Here is a 24,462-nt window from a genome sequence, read left to right as displayed (position 1 = left end):
TTGAATTCTAGGAGCTTGAGCTTGCCATGAGAGATTAGACTGTTGGCTCCATGACGGGTTATAAGAATCAAAATAGCTGTCGTTCCCCGATGTGTTCATATGCCCAAAAAAATAATTAGAAATTTGTCTTATTGATGGACAATTTCTAACATGGTAATAAGGGTCATGGAAAAATGAACATGGCCCATTGGGTGTCAGAATGTTTCCCCACATATACGAAAACAAAAATAAAATAACAAACAGAAGTTAAAATTAAAAGGGAAATAAAACGAAATTAAAAATACTAACTTACGAAAATGCAGACTCGAATGACCCTGCATGAAACAAAAGAAAGAAAAATCAGATCTATAATTAAAACAGTTTCCGTGCTGCTGTCCGGATGTGTGATCGATCGCACTTGCTAGTCCCACTACAAAAAAAAAAAGGTTTAGTAACGCTTGGAATAGAGGCACTTTAATAAAACATCCTCTTATAGGGACGTTTTATTGTGTAAACGACACAAAATAAAATTAGCAATGCCTGCACAGAAAAACATCCCCTTAATTCGGCACATTCTAATAGGGCATGCCTCAATTTAGTTGATTAAGTGCGCCTGGTTGGCAAGCGCCCTTAATTCGGGATGCCTGCTATCTAGGCGCTCTTAGTTAGGGGCGCCTGAAAATTAGGGGTGCCTGCTAGCTAGGCGCCCCTAATTAAGTGCGCCTGGCTGGCAAGCGCCCAGGCGCCCTTAATTCGGGGTGCTTGCCATCTAAATGCCCTTAATTAAGTGTGATTGGCTGGGAAGCGCCCGTAATTAAGGACGCCTGGCTGGCAAGCACCCTTAATTCGAGGACGCCTACTATCCAGGCGCCCTTAATTAGGGGCGTCTAACCAGCTAGGCGCCCTTAATTAAGTGCGCCTGGTTGGCAAGTGCCCCTAATTAAGGGCGCTTGGCTGGCAAGCGCCCTTAATTCGAGACGCCTGCTATCCAAGCGCTCTTAATTTACGGGCGTTCTTAATTAAGTGTACCTGGCTGGAAAGCACCGCTAATTAAGGGTGCCTGGCTGGCAAGCGCCGTTAATTAGGGGAGGGGCGCTTGCCAGCCAGGTGCACTTAAATAAGCGAGCCTGGATAGCAGGCGCACCAAAATTATTTTTGTTAGTGCGCGAGCTTAATTTTCCCTAGGAAAATTAAGCTCGCCTATGATTCCTTAGCTTTCGCCTAATACTTTCCCCTTCAATATTTTCCCTCTCCCCGTACAATATCTTTAATTCAAATAAATCTTATGAAATTTTTCGTTAATTCTAGCCCAACGCCCACGCACTCACCACCGAATCCCTACCTATGAACAAGTCGCACATACGTGATGGCCAGTTGATCCTGTCCGACTAAACAACCTTGACTGACAGAATGTTGGTTTTTGGTAACGAAATGATAGTTTAATTTGATGGGGTCGTAATGTAAAGTTGGTAGTTGATGGGGGTATATGGTAATCGAGTGGTCGTAGTTCATTGGGGGGAAATAATAATTGCCCCTAAAATTTACAATTTTTTTTTTTAAAAAAATATGGGTTGGTTGCCGGTTAGTAGCCACCCCTGGGAGGGGTTGGCCAAGGAGCCACCCCGGTGGCTCGCCGCCACCCCCGACCCATTAGGGTGGCGAGCGGCCACCACTAGGCACCCTGGGGTGGCTTGCGTGCCACTCCGCAGGTGGGGTGGCCGTCGGGACGCTCCCAGATTTGGCTGGGGGTGGCTTGTGAACCACCCTTACGCCATGGGGGTGGCTGTGCACCACCCTCAGACCCCAGACAAATCAACGATCTCCCGAAGAACACCCCCACCTAAGGGGTGGCACGCGGGCCACCCCTTGGTGGCTAGGGGTGGCCACACGCCACCCCCGACCATTTCTTGGGGTTCGTTGGCCACCCCATCCCTCGCCGTCATTTCTCTAGCTTTAGCTTACCCTGGAATGCCACTTGGAAACGTTTGGAATGACATATTTTCTTTATTGTGTTCCTATCTTGCATCATTCACTGAGCATTTTTCAGCCTTAATTGATCATCCTAATGAAACAAATTTAATACCTTGATCTATCATTTCTCATTAAAATTTAGTATACTAGTAATGTAGAATTCCATATGAATGTTTAATACCTTCTTTGATGCCATCCTAATTTTATACAAATTTAATGCCATCTGAATCTGACATATTACTCCTCACATCCTGAGCTTACTTTAACTATGTGAAGATTATAATAGTAATTCAGCAACAGTCTAATTAAACAAACCTAAGTCTTATTCATTATAACTTGTAGACCTTTTATAATGTAGTCACGCTATGGACAAGAGTTGGGTGACAAAGTTTAGGGGTTTAGTTGGGTATATGAACGGAGCCAAATCATTTGTAGAATTTGCAGTTAGAGAGTATACAAATAAGGAGTACATAATCTGCTTATGTAAGAAGTGTAAATTCAACAAGAGCCTTAGTCCAGAGTTGGTTTACACACATTTAACAGGTGGAATAGGTATTATGCCTGGTTACTCCGAATGGGTGTTCCATGGAGAAAGGATGTGTGATCTTGTTACTCAAAGAGAACCAACAGTTAAAGGATCTTCTTCAACCCCTGTACCTGACGAGTCGAGAACTATGAATGCCATGCTCCTTGATGTTTTCGGCTTACACCCGTCAATAACAGACGAATTTACTGGTCACATGGAAGCTCAACCTAATGTTGTAGATTCAGTGCAGGACGCAGTTGATGATGAGAGTGCGAGAAAATACTACAACTTGCGTATGGAATCAGAAAAGCCACTACATGACAAAACCAAACATAGCAAGCTAGGTGCTATTGTACATCTATACAATTTGAAGTGTATGGGTGGAATTAGTAATATTATATTCACATTGTTGCTTGAGTTCATCAATCAGTTGCTCCCGAGGGATGGTGAAGCCTTGCCAAAAAATACATATGAGGCCAAAAAGTTTTTGAGGGACATGGGGTTTGGATATGAGAAGATTCTAGCTTTCGAAATAATTGTATGTTATTTTGGAAGGATCTTGAGCATTTAAATTTGTATACAAAATGCGGATTATCAAAGTGGAAGGACGATATTAGAGATGGGTAGTCTCGACCATCTAAAAGACGAGCCATTACGGTGTTGCGATGGTTTCCACTGATACCACACTTGCAGAGGTTGTTTATCTCGCAGTATACCGCTGCCTCTATGAGATGGCACGCTGATGGCGCACAAAAGATGGGAGTGTTGAGGCATCCGGCAGACGGTGAAGCATGTAAGTCATTCGTTGAGAAACACCCAGAATTTGCATCGGATTCACGCAATGTAAGGCTTGGACTAACATCAAATGGATTTAATCCATTCGGTAACATGAGCTCAACCCACAGCACTTGGCCTGTCATGGTAATTCCATACAACTTGCCACCTTGGTTGTGCATGAAACATCCGAATTTCATTTTATCCTTGATTATTCTAGGCCCAAGTTCACCTGGAATGACAATAGATGTATACTGATAACCCCTGAAATCAGAACTACTGGAATTATGGAATGTAGGGGTAAGCACATTTGATGTATCAATGAAGAAGTCCTTTGTGTTGCGATCGGCATTGATGTGGACAATAAATGACTTCTCTGCCTATGCAGATATGTCAGGATATAGTAGAAAGGGAAAAAAAACATGTCCAATTTGTAAGGGTTCAACACGATCTAAATGGTTAACACATGGGAAGAAATGTTGTTATATGGGGCATAGGCGATATTTGCCCATTGATCATAGGTGGCGAATGAACAAAAGAGCTTTTGACAGTACACAAGAATTGGATGGTCTGCCTGTTGTGCCAAATGGCGAGGACATCCTAAGGCAATCAGACGTATTATTTGAATGTGAGGATCATGACGCATGTAGAGAGAAAAGACAAAAGACCGCGCAAGATATAGATGGTACAAATGTTGATGTTGGGTGGAAGAAGAAAAGTATTTTCTTCACTTTGCCCTATTGGAAAGATAATTTGTTACGACACAATCTTGATGTGATGCACATAGAAAAAAATGTCATGGACAATATACTTGGCACATTGCTTGACATTATAGGGAAGACAAAGGACAACCATGAAGCCCGTAAGGATTTGCAAAAAATAGGGTTGAGAGAAAAACTTCATCTATTCACCGACAACAATGGGAAATTATATTTGCCCGCCGCTTGCCACACAATGTTCAATGTGGAAAAAACTAATTTCTTGAAAGTGATTAGAGATGTACGAGTGCTGAATGGATATGCATCGAATGTCTCTCGATGTTCAAACTTAAGGAACGTACCATAGTGGGTTTGAAGAGTCATGATAGCTGATAAGTGCCAAATATTGCATATTTAGACCCCTTTATTTACATTAGTTAATCTTTTAGCTGTGTCGTTATTTAATATTTTGTGTTAGTTTTGTGTTTTTAGTGTTTTGTAGGTCATTGAAGAAAAACTGCAGCTTTAAATGGAAAAATGTGAAGTTTGGAAGAAAGCATACTTTGAGAAAACCTAGATTGTGTGGTTAAGTCTAACCAAATCTAAGGAAAGGTTAAATCAGATTAAAGTTCAGATTGGATAAGATTTCGGATCGGATTCAAATTCAGATTCTGCACACTTCTTAGTATTTTGACCATAACTCTCTACTCAAATATCGGATTGAAGTGATTCAAACGGCATTGAAAAGCTAGCTCAAAATACTACAATTTGTTGTGAAATAGAATTTTCATAATTCGGACGGTTTCTATGTCAAAATCGCCCCGCAATTAAGAGACACAAATTTGGACGAATCCTATTCCGATTTCAGACTTCTATTTTGACTGGGAGACAGACTGCCGAATTATCTAGGTTTACTTGGGCTTCTAGGATTTTCCTAAGCCTATAAATAGACTTCTTTGCATTCAAGAAAAGATACACAATCCCAGAGAGCAAAATTCTTTTGTTTAATTTTTCTTTAGGTTTAGGTTTAGGTTTAGATTTTATTTTTATGTGGAGCTAAATTCCCAACTAAGGTTGGGGATGAAGCCTCACCGATGAAGAACAACATCACTTTTATGTAAGTTTTTATTATTATGATTTTATTGGGTTTTTTATTTCAATTGTTTTACTTTTAATCAATTGTATGGATTGATTCTTGGATATCTCTTGTGATTCAAGGATACATGTGATGATTTGAGATAATTTCATATGATTGATTGCTTAGCTTTTAACTCATAAAAATTGGATATTCCTTGTGATTTGTTCTACGGATACATCTGGTGTTTCAATTGAATTTGGATTCCTTTTGTGATTTGGTCAATGAATGGATACATGAGATGGTTTTGATTAATTCTTTGAAGCATAGTAAAACATATATATGATTTAATTTGTGAGAACTTCGGATTAATATTGATGAACATAAAGTATGTTGTTATGATTTGGTGAGTGTGAATTTCCAAACCTTAGTACCTTTATCCTTAGATTTACTTATTTTATTTAGTTTATGTTTATCCTTTAATTTTCAAAACTCAAAAAATCAAAACCCTTTTGGAACTAGATTAGGATTTAATTAGTTTAGATATAAATTGCTCTTTCAAAAATACAATTCTCTGTGGGATCGACCTCGCACTTGCAATCCATAAAACTACAATCGATTCGTGCACTTGCGAGTTAAATAAATTTGCACAACAATAGCCATATACTCATGCAACAAATTAAGCCTATTGGATTGCGCGGATCCTTGACAGACAAGGTTGTCAGGCCTCTGATAGAGATGTCGATATTCTTTCGAGGCATATGTTCGAAAACATTGTCAGAATCAGACCTAAACCGGCTCGAAAATGATATCATCATAATTTTGTGTAAGCTGGAACAAATATTTTCACCAGAATTTTTTACCAGCATGGTTTATGTTGTTGTGCATTTAGTTCGAGAATGCCGACTTGGTGGACCGGTAGCACTTCGATGGATGTATCCGTCTGAGAGGTATTCAAATATATAATATTATATATTTTTCTATATATGTATAATGAATTATTTCCATGAGCAAGGTGATTAAATGTATGTAGGAGTCTTGGAAGTTTAAAAAATGACGTGCGCAACAAATCTGCACCTGAAGAGTCTATTGCAGAAGGTTACGTAGCGAGAGAACTGGCGTCATCTGTTTCAATGTATTTAAATAATGCACCAACAGTACACAATAGGCCACAAAGAAACCCTGATGAGGCTAAAGGGGCAGTAACACAAGTTAACCTTGACAACCGCACTTTGGCACAAGTTCATCGATATATTCTGTTTAACTCGGACGAATTCCATCAATTGCGGATGTGAGTTGTATTCTTAGCACATGTTACTTCATTTATTACCGTTATTGGTGAATCATAAAACATTTATTTCTAATATATATATATATATATATAGAAGACACTTGGATACAACATAAGGAGTAATTTTGTGATTGGTATCGTGAATACGTAAGATGCAAGACATGTATTCCAAATAATAAGTTAACTTAAAAGTTTCAATAACATATTAAATATTTTTATTATTAATACTAAATCGCAGGTTAATCGAATGGATGCAACATGTCGCACTGAACTGGGGTTGAAGCTTGTATGCCATTTTAAAGGGCCTATTCAAAATGCTCTAGAATATAACCGCTATGTAGTTAATGGTTCATTGTTTCGCACTTTGACCCACGATGAAGGTAAAAAGACTTAAAACAGTGGCGCGTGTGTGCCAACCATTGATGGCTATACATATTATGGGAAGTTGACTAGAATAATCGAGGTAGAGTACTACGACACCACTAGATATGTGTTGTTCAAGTGTGATTAGGCGGACATAAGAAGGGGTATGGGCTACAAGGAGGACCAATATGGGTTCACGCTTGTGAATTTTAAAAACCTGATACACACAGGAGAGCAAATTACTAATGATCCGTATGTGTTATCTTCACAAGTGTCACAAGTATTTTACGTCGCTGATGAAAGGCACCCAGATTGGTCTTGCGTTATAAGGACTAAACCTCAAAATGTGTACGACATTGGTGAGGGCGAAGGCAATGATGATTCATGTGCCAACTACCATGAGAGTGAGCTGCTAAACCTGAATATTACTCATGATCCGAACGGTGTCGTTGAATGTTGCCGAAACGACCTACCGCCAACTGAACTACCCATACCCTCCAAACGACCTACCTCCAAATGACATGGGTTTGCATTTTTTTTTAAATTATTATAATTGTTTAAAATTACAATATATATATATATATATATATATTTGAATGTGATATCACCTTCCTTATTTATCTTGTAGGTGAAAAACATGTCAAGAAAAAGAGCATGGTCAAAGTTACCAGTATGAGATCAGATTCCAGCAATAATACTGCCATCACAACAATCAACTTCGTACGCCGACGATGATACATAGGGCCTGCAGGCCAGACTATACTGACCTATACCACCTCATGATCAGGTTCATGATGATGGTGAATGGGCTAGTGATCAACATGTACATACGAACATAAAAAGGTTAATCGATCCACAATTCAATCCGTTCGATGGTGATGATGAGAATAGGCCTCACTCCATACATGGGTGGGATCATGAGTGCAATGCCACACAGGAGCCGGATGGGCAAGATCATGATACATATGACACACAGGAGCTTGATGATCCTCTGTTAGCCCATAATGAGGTCCGAACAGTAGGAATGTATATGTTTCGTATTTATTTATGTTATAAAATCTTCTAATGATGTCATTCATATGTTATATACATTATATATAATCTTATACGTGATTCATGTGTTACACAAATATAGATGAAGAAGGAAAATTTCATGTGCGGATTCTAAATGATCTGCTTAATATGTGGAGTATCCCAAAGGGGGAGAGGATTGTCATTGAGTTCAATAGTGTGGGTCAGCCTGTAGGTATTAGCGGTCAAAAATTATGTAGGTGCGCTAGATGTTATGTATGTGGGCATAGGTGCACTTACTTTGAAGCAGGTTCCAAATGATAGAAAGGAAGAAATTTGGAACATGTTGATGGTATTTCTTTGATGTAATTATGTATGTGGTCATAGGTGCACTTACTTTGAAGCAGGTTCCAAATGATAGAAAGGAAGAAATTTGGAACATGTTGATGGTATGTCTTTGATGTAATTTATTGTTGTTTTGTGTTGTTTTTTATTTATTTTCTGCATGTTTCTACCTGTTGCGTCCCTGCTTGTTGTAGATAAAATTCTATGTATCACCCATCTACGAATGGATGATATTAAACAGTGTGCATTCATGGACTTCGGAAAAAAGTTGAGAAATTACAAGCATGTGGTGAAGAAATCTCTTAAACTCAAAGACGACGATACGAAGGAAAGCGTTCTATAGTCGACGCAACACTTTGGACAAGTCAACCCAGTGGAATTGGAAAGCGCCATCAGCATATGGATGACTTAGAAGAATAAGGTATGTCATGTTCGAGCCACTTACCATATTGATGCAATCGTATGAAGACTAACAATCATAATGTAATTTATGTAGGATATGGCTAAAAAGAACAAGGAAATACGAGATAAGTACAATATGCCACACTCGATTGGTTCGAGGAGCTTTGCCTATATTGCACACGAGATTGTATGTTATTTTCAACATATATAATTGTATTAGTATATATATCAGCAACACTAATAAATTTTATGTTTATTTATTATTATTTTTTTTAAGAGGAAAAAAGAGAAAACACCTACGAGGGCGGTCGTTTACGATATAACCCATACGAGAAAGGATGGCAGTTTCCTCAATGCAGACATTGAGGACAAAGTTGTATGTGATTAACTTGTATATTTAAATTGTATATGCCTGTGTTTATTTTTTCAAAAACACTATAATATGGTAAGTCTTTATGAGTCGATTAGTTGGTGCATAACACTTTTCCATATTCTATATAAATATAGGAGAAGATGAGAGCTTTGAGTTCACAGGACACTTCAGTAAGCTTAAGCTTGACACATGGATCAATAAATTGGGCAACTGATGACACTTATGCCAAGGTCATGAGGAATGCAGAATACACTGGCCGTTTACGAGGAATGGGACCTAAGCATCTACCAGTCAAAGGCAGCACACATGCAAATAAATCATCGGCCTCAGCTACACAAGTCCCTGCACTACTTGAGCGTATAAATGAACAAGAGCAACAGATTTCCAAACAAAATGAACAGATTGTCGTGTTAACATCTGCCTATGTCGACGTCTAGAAATTTATGGAAAATTATTTTGCGAGCCAAAGAACGAGCAATGTAAACATGTGTACTCCACATGACACTGAGTGTCCTGGTGTTGTGAGAGCAAGATCATTAGTTGCTAATCGACCTAGTAATTAGTTAACCTTTACATTATATTAGTTATATTTACATTTTCATGATTAAAAATGTTACTTAAGTACATATATATGATTACATAATATACATTTGCATCTATTTATATATAGGTGAGAATGGATTGACAAATGAAGATGAGCATGCAGCTGATGCAGAAGGGGACCATCGTGGATCATCACAAAGGATGTGTGTAGATCTTCATATCTTAGTCACTTGTAATATAATCTAATTATATATAGGTTTGCACTTTCAAAATAGTTGGATATAGGTTTGATTTAATATTTTTTTTTTTGGGTTTTATCATTTGCAAGTAATCGTTAAGTGACGTACGTATACTTGGCTTGTTAGGTTGGGTACGTATTTGACGCCAAATGCTAAGCGAACTCGTTGATATATTTTATTTCATATGCAATATACAATTTTTGTGAACTCTTTTAAGAGGTGGTACACTTTGTGTTTATGATATCGTTTTGGATATTTTATTTCATATGTATGGTACAATTTTTGTTAACTCTTTAAGATGTGGTACACTTTGTGTTTATGATATCATCATTTTGGATTTAAATGTCTTATGAGATATGAGATTGTATATATGATTAGATATGTATTGTGAGATATATATATATTGTATGAGATTGATGAATGGAGAAAATACGCAATACAATATTGTATTACGTATTGTATATTAGGATAAAATCAAAAATATATATGGATTGCATGGGGGAAATATTTTCTCTATATATTAATTATTGGAGGCGCTTCGTGGTGTGGAAGCGCTCCCATATAGAAATAGGGGCACTTTATACGCAAGCGCCCCCTTTTTAGAATGAGGGCACTTCCTAAGCAAGCGCTGCCAAAAGAAGTGCCGCCATTTGAAAAAGGGGGCGTTTTTCACCATTAAGCCCCCCTTTTAAAAAAGGGGGCGCTTTGTTCCAAACGTCTCATTTTCGAGGCATTTTTTAGTAAAAAAAGTCTCAAACTTAAATTCTAGTCGCCATAAAAACCGACGTGTCCCAAGTGCCCCTAATCAAGCATTGCGAAATCAATAGAGACGTTTTTTGGCCAAAAATGCCCCCAATAACCATGTCCCTAAACCTTTTTTTTTTGTGTGGTGCCTGCTCGATCGCACTGGTGTGCTCGATCGCCCTGGAATGGGCGCTCGTGCGCACCTCCGGAGGCAGAACAGTAACTGCGAAAAAACAAAAAATAGAAAACACAATTAAAACAAAAATAAACTAAGGGAAAAAAAAAATTCCAAACAAAATCAAACAATCTCCGGCAACGGCGTCAAAAACTTGTTGTGCCAAATACTAAATAAATTAATAGATAATAATTCGTATGTTTTAAATCGCAAGTGCGCAAGATGAAAACAGTAGTATAGTGCAGCAAGTACGAGATCGTTCCCACGGAGATTGTTGATTTCGCTTAGAATTAATTAAAATATCAACTTTGCCATGAAATTGATATTGATATATTCAAAAGAAATAAAAAATAAATAAAAGGTAGGGCTTTGATATCCACCACTAATCATGCTAAAATAATATAACAATATGCCAATGCTCTAATCATATTATGAATACCTAATGTTTGTCAACCTAATGGTATGAGTGTCTACTCCTTAAGCTATTGATCTCCCTAGGCAATGAATTAGGCATGTGTGTCTACTCTAATTTTTTTCTTTCCTAAAGGATTTAGCATAGGCATCTACTAAGTTATTGTTTAAGAAAGCATAAATTTATGAAAATCGACAAACACATGAGGCCTAGGTCTTGAGTATCTACTCCTGGTTCCTCATGTTGATTAACCTATGAACTCGGGGTGAGATTCTTTTGTTACTCTATTAAACCCAGGACTCGACCACCCAAATTAATTTAAATAACTAATTCATACCACATGCATATAATGGGCAATCACACACATATGAGGAATTCAATAAAACATGAATTAATCAAGTTAAGCATCACAATATGATTATCACAAAGGCACCAATATTGAAATATTTAAATAAACATAATTAGGGCTTCAATCTAGCCCTACTAAAGAGTTGGTTACATATAATTAAAATAAAACTAAAAGGAAAAGGGAAAGAAAGAACCAAAAACGACTCCTTGAAGTAGCCTCCAATTCCTCTCCCCAAAGTTGTCTTCTTGAAATTGTCTATTCAATTGTGAGGCTTAGAGGTCTATTTATAGGGCTTAGGAGAGTCCCATAAGTCCTAGTAATCCTAATTTAGAGATTTAAGTCATAATCCAATTAGGATAAAGAAAATCTAAGTCCAAATCGGAATAGGATTCGTCCAGAATTGGGTTCCTATATTGCGGGGTGATTTTGGTATAGTGGCAGTCCGAATTAGGCAAATGCTATTTCACAATGATTTATATCATTTTGAGTTGGATTTCCAATGCTGCTTGAATCACCTCAATCAGATATTTGAGCTGAAGGTTAAGGTCAAAATACTGAGATGTGTGCAGAATCCAGATTTGAATCCAATCCGATTTTGACTCAAATTTGAGAAATTTCGATTTAATCATTTCCTTTATTTGATTAAACTTAACCACATCATATTATGATTGGTTAAGCTTAATCATATCTTCTTGGTCTTCCCAATTTTCCCTTTAAGTTTGGAACTTTTTCGGAAACATTTTCTTTTCTTCCAAAAACCTATAAAACAAATAAAATACAAAAATGAAATAAAATAGCACAAACTAACAAAACTAAGGAATTAACAAATATAAGTTAAGGGTTAAAATATGAATATTTTGGTACTTATCACTAATTCGTTACTTAGGAAGACCTATAGCTTAAGGAGTATACACCCATGCCTTTAGGTTGGCAAACACTAAGTGATCTTGATATGATTTAAACATTGGCATATTGTTATATTATCTGAGCATAATTAGTGGTAGATATCAAAGCCCTACCCTTTTATCTCTATTGAATCAAAAATCAATCTTTTATCTTGTTTTATTTACAGAATTAATTTTAAGCATAATTTTAGCAATCCTCATGGGAATGATCTCGTACTTGCACCCTCTACTATTATTTTGATCTTGTGCACTTACGAGTTAGAACGTACATTTATTCGTCTATTAATTTAGGTAGATATTTGCACAACACCACTTTGGGGCAGCCAAACCAGAGTGGTGCCAAACCTAGGAAATCACTAAATGAAGATTCAGAGTTACAGAATAGATGATATTCATAACCTTAAGGACGTCTAGACTTAGTAAGAACAACAAGCTTCCTACCTTGTCTCCATCCTGATCATCTTCACGGAGTGCATTTCCTCACCAACCCTTTCGGTAGACTTCTTCCTTCAAGTAACCAACCAAGCAATCTTTGTATGGATGAACGAACATACAACATGCCAATCAAGATCAAAGAAGAGCTTGAAGCTTTTTCACGTCTTCTCTTGAACAAACACTCCTGAGACACTGAGCCCCAAGAGAAACTTTAAGACTGCATAGAGAAAAATCCTCCCAAAAAAGTCTGCAATGAACAATGCATGAAAATCCTTAAATTGGAGAACATTTCCGTCTTCGTGTCCTAACGGGATACTTTCTCGTTATGAGGGGAAGAACAAATTTGTAGATCTGAGAAATCCACGTCCTAACGAGAAAGTAATCCCGTTCTGAAAGGAAGAACAAATGTCCCGTCTTAACACACCTTTTGACGAGAAAACAGTAGGTCCAACATTGGTCCCATTACATGTCCCGTCCTGAAGAGGTTCTTGACGAGAAAACAGTAGCTTCACCTTTACTTCTGTTACATCCCCGTCTTGACGCAACTCGTGATGAGAAAACAGAGACTCTCCATTACATGTTATGTCTTGAAGCAACTCCTGACGAGAAAACAGTAACTCCCTATTACATGTCTCGTCCTGACGCGACTTTTGACTAGAAAATAGGGAGTGACAACAAAAGACCAGTTAGGGTATTTTGGCCATAACATTTTTACCTGAGCTCCAAATGATGCACACTCAACGGCTTTGGAAAATTTTTTCCCTGATCTACAACTTTATCTCTAATGGGCTTTTTCAAAAATAGATGTTTTCTAGGTCAAAAAGGCTTCCAACTTTTTGCGAAAACCAGCCACATCCTAACGGGATTCAGCTTCGTTATGACGGGGAATTGGGCAGTAACTTACTGTTTTCTTGTCACGTGTCCTATTATGATGCTCAAGTGACAGGAATTTCATTCCCAAGAGAGCTAATCACTTCTAAGTGATGCCCAAGAGATGTCTGGGTGCCGGAATATTGTAGAACACTTCTGTAAACACATCCAATGCTTTTCCAAGAGCAATGGGAAGATGAAAAGGGTTACATGCAAAGTTTTTCACATTAAATAAGGCCAATTTCTAAAACCTAACAATGTGTTTAAAGGGTTTTCCACTTCGTAAACAAACTTTGTGTTGTGTTTGTGATTGATGCTTTAATTCCACTATGCATGTTATATGTTTGTTGTGATGCTTAGCCCCATGTTTTGTTTATTTGGCAAATAGAGGTAGAACTCGATCCTAGTAATCTTTAAATTGGTATCAGAGCGGGTTCGTGTAGTTTTTGACTTATGTCTTGAGTGTGTTCATTGACCTCCATGGTATGGAGCCAAATACTTTATCTTCTAATGCCCCTCCCATTTTTAATGGGAATGACTATGCTCATTCGAATGTTCGTATGAGAGCCTAGTTGAAAGGGCTTAATGACAATATATGGATTGCTGTTGAAAAAGGGTTTGATAACTTGGATGGTATTTTGACAAGGAGAGTAAAGAAGATACGATAAAGAGCAACTAGAATAATCGAGAGTTAAGTTGGATCTTCAATTGTGTCTCTAGATGAGTTTCGATGAATCACTCTGTGTAAGACCTCGAAGGAAGCTTGGGATATTCATGAGAAAACCCATGAAGTTTCAAAAGGGGCGAGGAAGGCCAAACTTCAAGTGTTGACATCTCGGTTTGAGATAGTGAACATAAAGGAAGATAAAACCTTTGGTGAATTTCACACTAAATTAAGTGAGATTGTGAACTCTATGCGAGGGCTTGGTGAGAGAATTACTGAAGTTAAGGTGGTGGAAAATTTTTTTTCGATCACTTCCTTCTCGTTTTGATCCTAAGATAACTGTGGTTGGAGAAAGCAAGGATGTTGAACTACTGGATGAAGATGAATTGGTAGGATCTCTAATAACCTGTGAGAGTAGGAGATTCTCTCCAAAAGCAAAGAGCGTTGCTTTGAAAACCTCCAAGAAGGAAAATGAAGTGGTACATGAGGAATCCAGTGATGATGAGTCCTTTAATTCTAAACCAATAGCTATGCTAACCAAGAACTTTCAAGAGTACCTGAAGAACGTTAAAATAACTGGATGAAGATTTTCGGAGTTGCTATCTAAAGGAAAATCTCAGAGGGATTCAAGAGATAATTCATTTAGAGACAAGAGAAAATATTATCCTTAATGCTATGAGTGTCAAGGATTTGGTCACATTAGGGGTGACTATGGAAACCTGAAGAATGCATGGGAAAATGCCATGAATGAATCATTGAGTGATGAATCAGAGTCGAATGAATCTAATGACCAAAAAGGGAAGAAGGTTGTGTACATGGCAATTTCAGCCATCGCTCAAGGTTCCAGTGATCTGCAGATGTTGATGGTGAGTCATATGTGGAAGACTCAGATGATTCAACTAGTTGTTGTGCCAAATACTACCTAAATTAATAGATAATATTTAGTACATTTTAACTCGCAAGTGCACAAGATCAAACGATAGTTGAGTGCAGCAAGTACGAGATCGATCTCATGGAGATTGTTGATTTTATTTAGAATTGATTAAAAATATCAAGTTGTCACTAAATTGATATTACGAAAAAGAAATAAAAAGATATAAAGATAAGTAAAGGTAAAGGTAGGGCTTTGTATCCACCACTAATTATGCTTAGATAATATAACAATATGCCAATAATCCAATCATACTATGAATACTTAATGGTTGCCAACTTAATGGCATGGTTGTATACTCCTTAAGCTATTGATTTCCCTAAGCAATAAGTTAGGCATGGGTGTATACTCTAACTCTTTTCTTTCTCAAAGGATTTAGCATGGGTGTATACTAAGTTGTTTTTTAAGAAAGCATAAATCTATGAAAATCGACAAACACACGGAACCTAGGGCATGAATGTATACTCCCGGTTTTCTATGTTGATTAACCCAAGAATCCAGAGTGGATTTCTTTGGTTACTCTTATTAAACCCAGGACTCGGTCATCCAAATTGATTTAATTAACTAATCCATACCACATGCATATAATGGGCAATCACATACATATGAGGAATTCAAGAAAACATGAATTAATCAAGTTAAGCAACACAATATGTTTATCACAAAGGTGCTAATATTGAAATATTAAATAAACATAATTAGGGCTTCAATCTAGCCCTCCTTAAGAGTTAGTTACACATAATTAAAAAAAAAAAAACTAAAAAAGAAAAGGAAAAGAAAGAACCGAAAGGTAGCCTCCAATTACTATTATCAAGGTTTAGAGGTCTATTTATAGGGCTGTAGAAGCCCTTGTTACACTAGTAAATGCGCTCGATCGCAGGACTGCAATCGATCCTATGTGTGCGGCGCTCGATAGCAGATGCTGCATCGCTGCTTGTCTTCTCTGGTAGTGCACTCGATCGCAGGTTCCCTGCGCTTGATCGCACTGCCAGGGACTCCAATTTTTCCCAATTTCTCTCTTTGAGCCCAAATCTTTCGGATTTACTTCCTTATCTTCCAAAAGCCTACAAAAGCACGAAAAACACATAAAAGAACTAAAATAGCACAAATTAACCATACTTAAGGAATTAACACATATAAGTTTAAGGGCTAAAATATGAATATTTTGGCACTTAACACACCCCCAAACTTACATATTGCTAGACCCTTAGCAATATGAAACTAAAAACAAAATGAAAAAACAAAAAAACAAAAGGATAAATCGATTTTTCGTGGGATGTACGATTGCATTTAGCATATGCAACAAGCTTTTTAAACCCCTAGGAATTTCCTAGAGGACGAGTGAAGTCTCGTAAGGGTTTTCTTGGAATGTTACCCACAAACATTATGCAAGAGTCCATGTTATCCAAAAATTAAGGTATCACTCAAAACCATGATTTTCATTCATTAACAAGCTTAAAAAGATAAACTCCATCTTCACAATGAATTGAACTTTTAAAATTCAATTACTTACAAAAGACATGCTAAGACATCACAAGTTCGAAACAATGTAAAGTGAATTAGCACATAAATATAAAGCTTCAAAGCATTTCCAATGTGCAATGTCTCCATATCTCAGAGTTCACTGAAATCCCTATTAGAATGAACAACAATGGCATATATATATATATTTTTTTTTTCTTTTTTGTCAGGTTGTGCAATGTTTGGTTCCCTTAAGTTTTCTAGTTGATCAATGTAATGAGTGTTAAGTCAATGACTCCTAAACCAGATGGTTTTAGGGCATTAGGTATAGAGACACCCCTAGGACTTACTAACTTGAGTAAAAAAGGCTATGGAACCAAATTAACCATGACTTTAACCAAATCAAAATTCTTCACCTTTTGACATGAACACTCAATGCTTTGAGGCAAGAGGTCCAGTTATTGAAAAGCTTATCAATGATCAATTTTTATTTTATTTTATTTTATATGCCAAAGTATCCATCTAATAAATTATCCAGTTTCACCCAAGACATAGAAACATACACATCAGACTTCATGTCATACCCCACAAATTATGTGCTAATGTGCTTGTGTAGATCAGATCAAACATGTGAATTCTTAACTATCGTAAGCAAGTAATCAAACTTAACAAATTCTATCATCAGATCATGTGTTCAAAATTTTAAACTCACCAATGAAATCAAATCACAATTTTTAAGATCAACCAAAATTTTAAGACAAACATGATTATGCATATATATTTTCACAAATAAACAAACAAAACAAATAACATGAAAATGGGACAAAGTGTCTGTAGAGTGTTTCCATACTCCCAAATTTAAATGACACATTGTCCCCAATGTATCTAAAACAAGGAAGAATTTACCTGGGAGATGGACAACACCGTCTGGAAGAGCATGGCTCATAGCACACCCCCAAACTTGAATCAAAACACACTTGTCCCTACAGAATAAGAAAAACATGAAAACAAGTAAGAAGAACAAAACAACTAAAGATAAACAAAAAGGTTAAGTGAAACACACTAAAACAAAATAAAAAGATAAACTATATATGGGGTGTCTCCCATGAGCACTAAGTTTAACGTCTTCAGCCAGACTGTGGTACTTTAAACTTGAAGCATCAATCTTTCCTTCTCTTGCATCAAAGGGAATGATTCTTTTCTGTTGCAAGATGCTTCTGAGTGTTTGTAGATCGGGGAGGACCACTTTGAGTTTTCTCAAACAGTTTCTCATCCGGTGGGGAATCATGAACTGGAAGAAAGTAGGAAGAAAACTCAGGGAGCTTCTCTATCTTGATGTCCTCAATTTGCTCATGTGGTAGCTCTAACAGACTTCTCTCTTGGCCTCTTGGTGTTTCAGGAATAAGAGCTAATGGTGAAAAAATCTTAGTGCTTTCTTCTCTTCCCTGATGTGGCTTTTGTAGAACTTCGGTTCTCTCCTCCTTCCCCTCTTCCACTTGATTTTCAGCCACCTCTTCACTCCTCAATGTGACAGCTTGCTCATGATAGTAGGTGCACTCTTCCTCCATGCAGTGCTCATTAGGATTGGCCACCAACTGACTTTGGCGCTCTTCTTCTTTTTTTTTTTTTTTAAGTATGTCTGATATTTGCTTGAGGTGAGCCTCCATCCTTTTAAATGATTGCATGCGAGAGTTTTCCATTCTTTCAAGTGATCGACTTCTTTCCTAGGCTTTATAATGAATTTTAGGGAAGCTTCAAATTGACTAGTCCTTATGGGGTGATAGCGCAGATGTGGCTAGCGCTTTTCTCTGGGTCGTTACATATGGTATCAGAGCCATAGCCCAGCCTAAGATGGGGGGAGCGTGCACAAGCCCATGAGGGTCGCCAGCGAGGACGCTGGGTCCTAAGAGGGGGGTGATTGTGACGTCCCACATTGCCTGGGCATGGAAAAGATGAAGTGTTTATATGGAATATACTCTCTCTAAATGGTATGAGGGCTTTTGGGGGTAAACCCAATAATAAAACCGTGCGGGATTGGCCCAAAGTGGACAATAACATACCACTTGGAGCAGGGGTGTTACACAATAGGTGGTCTACGATTTCTCCTAGCAGTTCTTTCTATTTTGGGATCTAAAGGTATAATCTCTCAGTTCAAGGATCTCCGACCAAGCATACACCAAACAAAAAATACTAAAATAAATAAAACTAACAAACACAAAATAATCACAAAATTAAGAAAATCAAAATAGAAAGTAAATGCAAAAATAGAAAACAAAATACTCACAAAATGGACCCAAAAAAAATGGCAAAATTTTTTTACTTAGCTTCTGCCAGTCTGCTGATACTGTCTGCGGAGGTGTGTAGGTGGAGCAGGATCGAGCACAGGCGTGCAATTGTCCGTCAGAGGTGCTGCTTGTACGCTCGAGTGGCAATGGCTTGCGCTCGAGCATGCGTGTGCAGTGTGCTTGAGCGCAAGTGTCGAAGGGTCGAGCGCAGATGCGCTCACCTTGCTGCCTTGTGCTCGAGTGCGCTCGAGTGTGCTGAGGTGCACTCAAGCGTACTACACCTGGTACGTTCGTCCGAGACTGCAAAATCTGAAACCAAAAACAACCCAAACTTTTTTTTTTTATTTATTATTATTATATAATAACATAGAAACAAATAAAATAAAAATAAATTTGCAAAAATTAAAAAAGAAAAAAAAATCTAACTAAACTAGTAGAAATATAAAATCAATTATGACAAAAATTAATTTTCACAAACAAAAAACAATTCCCCAGCAATGGCCAAAAACTTGTTGTGAGTTTTAAATGTACTCGCAAGTGCACGAGTCGTTTGCAATATAGCTTCTGCAAGTGCAAGGTCGAATCCATAGGGAATTGTGTTCGTGTAAATAAATTTCTATCTAAATCAATTTAATTTTAACCTAGTCCCAATTTTGAGTGATTTTTCTTGCAAAAAGATGAATTAAATCGAATGATAAAAACACTAAGGTTTCGTAATTCATTTTTCCAAATCAAAACAACATAGTCTCGTATTTTTCTTATACAACTGACAAACAATAATGCCCTATGTGTTGTTCTATGTTTCTTATATATATATATATATATATTAAAACATTCAATGAATCCAACCATTAAAAAAATCACAACGAATACCCCATTGAAATCAAATTATCCAATGTATCCGTTTGATTTACAAATCACAATGGATATCCAATTTCAATGAAATGATTTGATGTATCCGTTGGATGAAACACATCGAATATCCAACATTTAACACATAACAATCACAACATTCAATTAAAAGAGATTAATCAACTAATTGAATTGGAATAAAACAACACTTTTATTAAGAATCGGAATTGTATGAACAAAATAACGAGAGTGCAATGATATAAATATTAAAGCCTCTCATGATTACAAAAAGCCTAATGAGATGAATTGCTAACATAAAAATTAACAAACATACAAGGAGAAACGAATTCAAAGCTCAAAAAGGACAAAAAGTAAAAAATATGGACTGAACAGCGCCCCTTTGGTCTGTTTACAAAGAAAAGAATGATATAAATACTAAAGAATTAGGCTTCGGCACTGCCAAGTCAGCCTGAGTGCGCTCGATTGCACACTAGGTGCGCTCAAGCGTACTCAGGCGTGCTTTAGGACTCTTGCGGGGCAGCGCTTGGGCGCTACTTGTTTAGGCTTAGGCGGTGCTGCGCTCAAGCATGGGTGCCATGCGCTTGATCCCGACTTCCAGAATTGCACTTTTTCCCGCTTCTTTGCAATTTTCACATTAAGACCACAAGTTTCTCTCAACAGCCTGCAAAACACTAAGACACCAAAACTAACCAAAACATCATAAAATAATATGGCTTAGCAACTATAAATTAAGGAGCCCAAATATGCAATATTCGGCACTCATCACTTTTCGTCTTAACGAGGATTTTCTTCCGTCAAGACAGGAAGGCTAAAATCTGATATTTTGAGCCATTCCCGTCATAACGGGAGTTAATCCTTGTTAAAACACAAAGAGTAAAAAAGTAGATCTAGATACTTGTCATGAGCCCGTCATAACGCATCAGCTGACGGGAAACTAGGGAGTCCAACTTTTATCCCGTTATATGTCCCGTCCTGACGGGGTTGTTGACGAAAAAATAGAGGCTTCAATTTTGCTCTCGTCACTTGTCCCGTTCTGACGAGGTTCTTAAGGAGAAATGCTCTCGCCCCTTGTCCCGTTTTAACAAGGTTCCTGACGAGAAATGCTCTCGTCACTTGTCCCGTTCTGACAAGGTTCCTGACAAGGAACCAATAGCCTCTCGTTACATGTCCCGTTCAGACGCGACTTCTGATAAGGAAATAGAAACTCCCCGTTACATGTCCCATCCTGACGGGGTTCTTGATGGGAAACCAGAGAGCACTCCTTCAGTGCTGTCACGAGCTCGTTTGACGCCCCATCCAACAGGGAAGGTAAAAAACTCTTAACAAACATCAAATCTTCACCCCGACACTTGAGGAAGAATGGGAAAATACAAACATATGTTTTGATCATTAAATAAGGCCAAACTAAACCTAACAATTTTAAACCTTGTACTACTCAAACAATGCATGAGTATGCCTACATACCAAATCGCCATCTTCAGATTATGTACGAAGTATCTTCTTGGGCCTGCTAGCACCAAACGCACAAACTCTTCTCCCAAAATCAAAATAAAAAACAGAGTAATTAGTGCAAGAATTTTACCCGAATTTGGCAGAACATGCTTGGATAGAATTCAAAGAAATATATACAAGAGTTGCAAAAAACAAGGGAACATTTCTGGTGCAGATAAAAGAAATTAATTCTCATTGGGCCATTACCGTGACCCAAGGGAATGTCAAGCTACTGGTGTGACAATGGGCTTTGCCTCATAGGCCCAAAGAAAGCCCCATTTGCCTCACAGGCCCAAGGAATGCCCCACACCTACACAAGCGCCAAGAGGCCTGAACGCCCCACCTTGAGGCCAAAGGCCCACGAAGCAAAGGAGGCGCTAAGGCATATCGAATTAAACAAATCCACCAAGATCATTCGGTTCAAACAAACTACATGTGTCCAACAATAAAGAAAGTCAGAATCTCTCCAAACAAACCCAATCTAAGTCCAACAACTAGATGCGGTCAAAGAATCTTCATATCACATTTCAAAAGGTGGTTACGAGGAAGATCCCAAAAATCAAGTCAAGTAAAAGTTCCACAATGACTCACACACTCTGCTGCATCTATAAAAGGAGCAGCCCACTACAACACCAAACACACAGTGATCCCTCTCTCTCTACTTTTATCTTGATATTATTTTCTCAATCTTTGGAACTTTTAGAGTGAAAGAGAAGGGAGAGAGGAATAGAGAGAAAATGGATCTTATGGGTTTCCACTCAAGAGGTGGTAATCTCTCTACTTAATCTTGTTTCACTTATACTATATTAGCTTTTTAATCTTAGATTTGCATGAGGTTGAGTAGATTTTAATATCTAGGTTGGTTTCCATGAAGTTATTGATGGGTTGATGGTTAGATAGTCTTGATATGTATTACTATGGGTTATTTGAGATATTATGAGTATTTAAGTTTCTGTTTATATGAATGGAAGTAAATTTATATGATTAAATTTAGATCCATGATTGTTTAGAGAATGGATTGAGGTTTTGATTCGCTTAACAAGCATGGATGATTTTGGAGGTTGTGTTTTCTATTAGGTCGGTGTTAATATATATTCATGATTGGACCATTAGTTATGTTTAGAACACGGATTAGATGGATCTAGAGGCATAATGGCATTTCTAGTAAATAATCGATCGTTTAGTTGCTTAGTTGATCGGACGGCCTTGATAAACAAATGATCGATGGTTTGGTAGAAAGACTATTTTGCCCTTAGCTCAAGGTTTATGACGTATTAGCTTAAATCTAGCTCTGATTAGTGATTCTTTCAATGATTTCAAGATTTGGGAGACCTTGGAAGGTTTTGTGGAGGAGCCTTGCAGTTCCAGTGAGTAAACTCACATAGATACCTGTTATTTTTAGATTACTTTATGGCATGACTATTTAATATGATAAACATGCTTATTTGCAACTTATATGAAAAATCTTTTAAAGCTGTGTGAACTCTAAACCTTAAAAGGTGACATCACTAGGGCTCCATGTTACAACCCCATGTCAAATGAGATACTCTCTTAGTATTTTTGAGGACAATTTTGTCATTTTACTTTTTTTTTTTGACAAAAATACCCTCTTAAAACAACTAAATGAATCCTCCATTTTAATTGGGATCTAAGCTCAAGCGGGCCTTTATGCCTTAGCAAAGCCAAGCCCGTTAAATTGGAAAAGGATCCTCTCCATTTCAAAATTAGGGTGCCAATTTTGACATTAAACGGGTTAGAATTATAAACGGATGAAGCAAGCGGCAAGTGGTAATCTCCGCCCTGAACCTCACGCTCGGCGTCATTATATAAAACTCTCAGCTGCTTTTTTGTGTCTCTCTTTCTCACACATGCATCTCACCGCCCTCACGCCGCGCTCGCTGCCCGCTCCGTAAAATTCATAAAACACACGCACTCACCTCCCATGGGCTCCGTGCCACGGCCGTCACACACCGTATTCCCGGGCCGCGAGGACTGTTGGAGCGAGGACGCCACGCACACTCTCATCGAGGCCTGGGGCGACCGTCACCTGGAGCTCAACCGCGGCAATCTCCGTCAGAGGCACTGGCAGCAGGTCGCCGCCGCAGTCAACGCCCGCCACGGCCGCGACGGAGCCAAGTCCCTCCGCTCCGATGTTCAGTGTAAGAACCGCATCGACACGCTCAAAAAGAAGTACAAGATCGAGAAGGCTAGGGTTTCCGAGTCGGGCGGCGACTACGCCAGCGAGTGGCCCTTCTTCGCCTCCCTCGACGCCCTGGTAGGATCCACCTTCTTCAAACCCTCGCCGCTGGCCGCCGGAGCTCACCGAGAAACCCTGCCGGAGGATTCTCCGCCGTGGACGCTCTCCTCGCCGGTGCCGGTGGGTCCCCGAACTAAGAAACGTCCGGCGGCGTCGATGGCAGAGGAGTCGGGCTCGGACAGGTGGAGGTGGAGCGGAGGGAGCAATAGGAAAGGAGGGGAAAGGGAGGTTGGGTACAGGGAATTGGCGCAGGCGATAGAGAGGGTGGGGGAGATATACGAGAGAGTGGAGGGGGCGAAGCAGAGGCAGATGATAGAGTTGGAGAAGCAGAGAATGCAATTCGCAAAGGATTTGGAGTGCCAAAGAATGCAACTCTTGTTGGAAACGCAGGTCCAGTTTCAAAAGATTAAGCGCGCCAGGTGGTCCGGTGAGAGAGAGCTCTTGCATATACTCTCATCTCTCGGTAACTCGGTTCATGTTTTGTAATGGGTGTGAGTTTTTTTGTTTTTGTTTTTGTAGGTGTTATTTTTCAGTCATTAGTTCCAAAATGTGAAAATTCTTGTTACTATTTACTTGTTAATGTTTGGTATTTGTTTTAGGGGAGTGTTTTTTATTCCTTCTGGGGGTTGGCTTCTATTGTTTGTGGAATTTTTGATATTTTACAGCTTTGGGGATTATGGTCCGCTAATGCAGTGTATTAAGAATATTCTTCATGATTTTTGTTTTTGTTTTTTAAATTTTATGAATGCAATATTTGCCCGTTAATAGAATTAGTATTGTGGAAAAGGAGGATATTTTGCAGAACTAGTTAGTTCTCTTAGAAAAGGCTCGCAGCAAGCATTACATGGAATAAAATGTGCATGATCAAATAGTGTAGTTTTGTTTTGTATTTTTTTATTTTTATTATTTTTTTTTTCATTATATGTTTTTGAAGTACTGATGCTTATTTAGACGAAAACGGGATATTTATTACCGACTTGCATTTTGGAATAAAATTGTTGCCTTCATCTTAGAGGGTCA

General features: G+C 38.2%; 1 protein-coding gene across 1 annotated transcript; it reads left to right on the top strand.

The window, feature by feature from the left end:
• The first annotated feature begins 22,939 nt into the window (after positions 1-22,939).
• LOC132182974 (trihelix transcription factor ASIL2-like) lies at positions 22,940-24,160 on the top strand. The gene has a single exon (XM_059596350.1). The coding sequence runs from the start codon at positions 23,128-23,130 to the stop codon at positions 23,926-23,928; it is 801 nt and encodes a 266-aa protein (XP_059452333.1). The 5' UTR covers positions 22,940-23,127; the 3' UTR covers positions 23,929-24,160.
• The last annotated feature ends 302 nt before the right edge of the window (positions 24,161-24,462 follow it).

This window comes from Corylus avellana, chromosome ca5, assembly GCF_901000735.1.
Source record: "Corylus avellana chromosome ca5, CavTom2PMs-1.0".
NCBI lineage: Eukaryota > Viridiplantae > Streptophyta > Magnoliopsida > Fagales > Betulaceae > Corylus > Corylus avellana.
This window is presented reverse-complemented; position numbering and strand designations above follow the sequence as displayed.

Coding starts and splice junctions, on each gene's coding strand:
- LOC132182974 (XM_059596350.1), top strand. CDS start 23,128: ATGGGCTCCGTGCCACGGCCGTCACACACCGTATTCCCGGGCCGCGAG.